Source organism: Pinus tabuliformis, chromosome 3_1 (genome assembly GCF_031772625.1).
Source record: "Pinus tabuliformis cultivar Carrire ecotype Pingquan chromosome 3_1, CPIR1, whole genome shotgun sequence".
NCBI lineage: Eukaryota > Viridiplantae > Streptophyta > Pinopsida > Pinales > Pinaceae > Pinus > Pinus tabuliformis.
The window spans coordinates 643618971-643622388 of record NC_142301.1 but is presented as its reverse complement, the minus strand read 5'-3'; the positions used below and the strand labels follow the sequence as shown (position 1 = coordinate 643622388).

Genomic DNA, 3418 nt, shown 5'->3' with positions numbered 1-3418 from the left:
GAAATTTTTGTTATAAATGATTTTAATGCAAAATAGAAATTTCATTTATTTAACTAAACAGTTTCGAATCTTAACTTTGTAAATTCAACTATAAAAATCTCACTCCTTAAAAACTTTAACAATTCTATTTGTTTTAATATTTTGAAGTAGAAATCTAACTTCAAAAGTTAAAGAAGATATAAACTATTATAATGTAGCTTACAAAATGGAACTTAATCACAAGTTTTAATAATTAATTTTTTTATGCATTGACATGAAAAGAGTATTAGATACAATAATTTATGCTATCAATTACTTTTTACATAAAAAATATATTTAATGCTTGCTACGGGTGATAAATTTAAAGTGTATAGATACAATCAAATACTTTTAAATATAAGATAATCCATCCCAACCTATTATTTACTTGTTTGAGATGTGACGTGCTCTACAATCCTAATTTTAGTCCAAGATTCCATTAGCAGAAATCAACATTGATATTAAGTAGAAAACAAAACCGACTATACTAGAATCGGTCAAGATTCATGAAGAAAAGGCAGGTTCTTGGTTGGGATGTCAAAATGGTGCCCCCTGCTTTGCTGCAGCAGCTACTGCTCTTGTTGCTCCAGATATCAGTACAGCTGCTCATATTGCTCCAGATCACACCGAAAGACTGACTATGTAGATGCAGACCTTTAGATTGGCTTGACTCCAATTGTCTGAGAGTCTATGTTGTACCCGATCCCAATGGCAATTGAGATGGAACTAATATTGTCAGGCCATAGATTACTGTATTATTCTTTTAACAGTTGCTGCTCTTTGAGCTGGACCATAGCTCTGTGTTCTTTTTAACCCTGGAAATGCTCTCCAGTACTCCTGATGGCGTCACGTTTCCTATTACTGTCACCTTCTGCTTCGGAATATCTATGCTGAATGATGTCACCCCTGGTGTGCATAGGCGACAAGAAGACAATCAGTTCAGAGCTTGTATATTTCTTTTATCAGTGAATTAATTTATAAACAACCTAGGGTATGGTTATGTGTAGGGTAGGTTTTAGAGCAATTTGGAAATCTAAAGATATATAAATTTTTAAAATATTCCATTAATTCTCTGAGACATGTTTTTGTGATAATCACATCGAAATTCATTTGTGACTTTTTTAAACCAGTAAGTGTAGTTCATCTTGTCTTAACAATGAACCAGATTAACTAGCTCGAAACACTTCGACCAATAAATTTCGATGTAATTATCCCAAAAATATATCTCAAATACTTGATAATAATCATAATCACAATCACAGAAACATTAATTCTCTGATTCTATTAATTACTTTTACCCCAAGTTCATGAAGAACTGGAAGACATGAGATTTTTTTATCATCAGATATTTTATTTACCAGAAGTTCATGAAATACTGGAAGACATGAGATTTCTTTTACAAGAAGGCAAGATGCAAGTCCAATCTGCCTACCTTCCATCTTTGAAATGTGTTTTCTCACTTTCCCTACACAGCCCTGGCAATGGAGCGACACCCTCAGCACTACCACCTGTACCAAAAAACAAAAATTATGTAACGTTCGTTTCAAATGGATTCTTCCCCAGAAGAAATGGCTGAGTCAGATATACAAAGAGTGAATATTTTGCAGGTTCCAGTTCTGCATGGCATACCTCAATACCGTCCGTCAATGACGTGGAAGATAGCAGAGGATCGTTATTGATGACTGGACATTTTTTTACAACCTTCGGGGCAGGAGATGCCTTGTACGGAACAATCGCCAACTGATCAATGGCGCTGCAACTAAAGCGGCTTATATAGTTACTGCTTGACCTGTGCGTCGACCTTCTCGCATTTTCTTCGACTTCTCTCGGACTCGGTTCGATTCCCTTGGCGCTCTGGTCGGCATTACTTCGTCGGCGCTCGGTGCTCTTTCTGGGACGCTGATCTCTTCGACTCTGGTCGGGAAGAATATTGCTCGGCTCGAAAGCTTTGCTGCCCTGTCGCTCCAGCAACCGCGACTGGCTTCTTTCTCTGTCAAGAGACCGCCGTTCGAGAGTCGAGCAGATTGCAGTCGATGCAGGGGACGCGCACAGGATATCAATTCCCTTCATTTTGCAAAAGATTTGCCGAAACAGAAGGGCTGGGGAAATACTAATGAGTAAATATGGAGGCCAAAAAACAGGGACACAAAATAACACCTTAAAATTAAAGAAAAAGAAGATCAAGAAGATCAAGAAAATCTTCACAGGACTGGTTGAAGCACCTTAAAATTAAAGCAAAGGAAGCTTAAGAAGATCAAGGAAATCTTTACAGGACTGGTTAAAGCACCTTAAAATTAAAGCAAAGGAAGATTAAGAAGATCCAGAAAATTAAAGCAAAGGAAGATTAACAAGAGCAAGAAAATCTTTACAGGACTGGTTAAAGCACCTTAAAATTAAAGCAAAGGAAGATTAAGAAGATCAAGAAATTTTTTAGAGAATTGGTTTAGTGTATGGTGCTTAGTATTTGTTCGATCAAGAAACTTTAGAAAATCGGTTTACTGCATGGTGCCTAGTATTAAATCAGAAGACTAAGCAAGCGAAAAGAAAGCCAGTGATGCCCAGGGCAGACTCAGAGGTGCTGGATTGCGAGTATATAAGTTTAATGGCATACACGGGATCGCTACCAGTATCAGAAAAAGCGAAAGCAATCGACTGAGTCGAACAAATTCCCCTCCATTATAATACAGCGCAACTCTTTGAAGCGATCTTGGCTCACTGGAACCTTTAATGTCACGTACGGAAGTGGCTCCTCATTGCACAGTAAAAGGAGAAAAAGCAATAAAGGCGTATTCCGTTGGCTTTCATCCATTATCCCGCGCTTTAAAAAATTACTCGTTTGTCTGCCATTACAGCGGGGCCGGGAGAAGAATTAGGAATAAGTTTGACAGCAGAAGCGATCAGTTGCAAAGTAAAAAAAGGCGCAGTAACAGGTACGAAGAATAGAATTCTCTTTTAAATTCAAAGCTGCAGTTAGATTCTCAGCGTGGCAGAAACGAACTACCCGACATGACATCTGGGTTTCTCAATTTGTGCGGCGGTGAAGGGCCTGCCATGTTCCATTGGGTAACTGAGTCCTCTGTAAAATATATTTTATGTTCTTGACATCTCTGTAAGTGTCTGATTATTTGCTCGGGGCCGCGTGACTGTAAGGTTACGGCGCTGAGGAATTTTTAATTGGTAAGGGCAGTATTTGGAATCGAATTTTTATTATAGCGTACAGCGCACTGTGGATTGAAAAGTCAGGTGGACACCAATTCCCGGGCGGGCATTTTGGGTCTTCCAGTCGAAAAAAACGTGGAGGGCATTGGGTCAGTGGGGTGTAGGGTAGTTGCTTTAGCTTTTGTTTTGATGTGCTTGGTCGATCGGGTTGGACCGTCGGAGCAGGGGACCTGGTAGATTC

General features: G+C 38.8%; 1 protein-coding gene across 1 annotated transcript; it reads right to left on the bottom strand.

Annotated features, from left to right (window-relative positions):
• Positions 1 to 364: 364 nt before the first annotated feature.
• Positions 365 to 3169, bottom strand: LOC149188721 (uncharacterized). The gene is made up of 3 exons (XM_089413089.1): positions 1648 to 3169; positions 1451 to 1526; positions 365 to 924 (listed from the first exon to the last, which is right to left on the bottom strand). Exons 1-3 carry the CDS (start codon positions 2086 to 2088, stop codon positions 782 to 784), a joined length of 660 nt encoding a protein of 219 aa, XP_089269215.1. The 5' UTR covers positions 2089 to 3169; the 3' UTR covers positions 365 to 781.
• Positions 3170 to 3418: the final 249 nt, after the last annotated feature.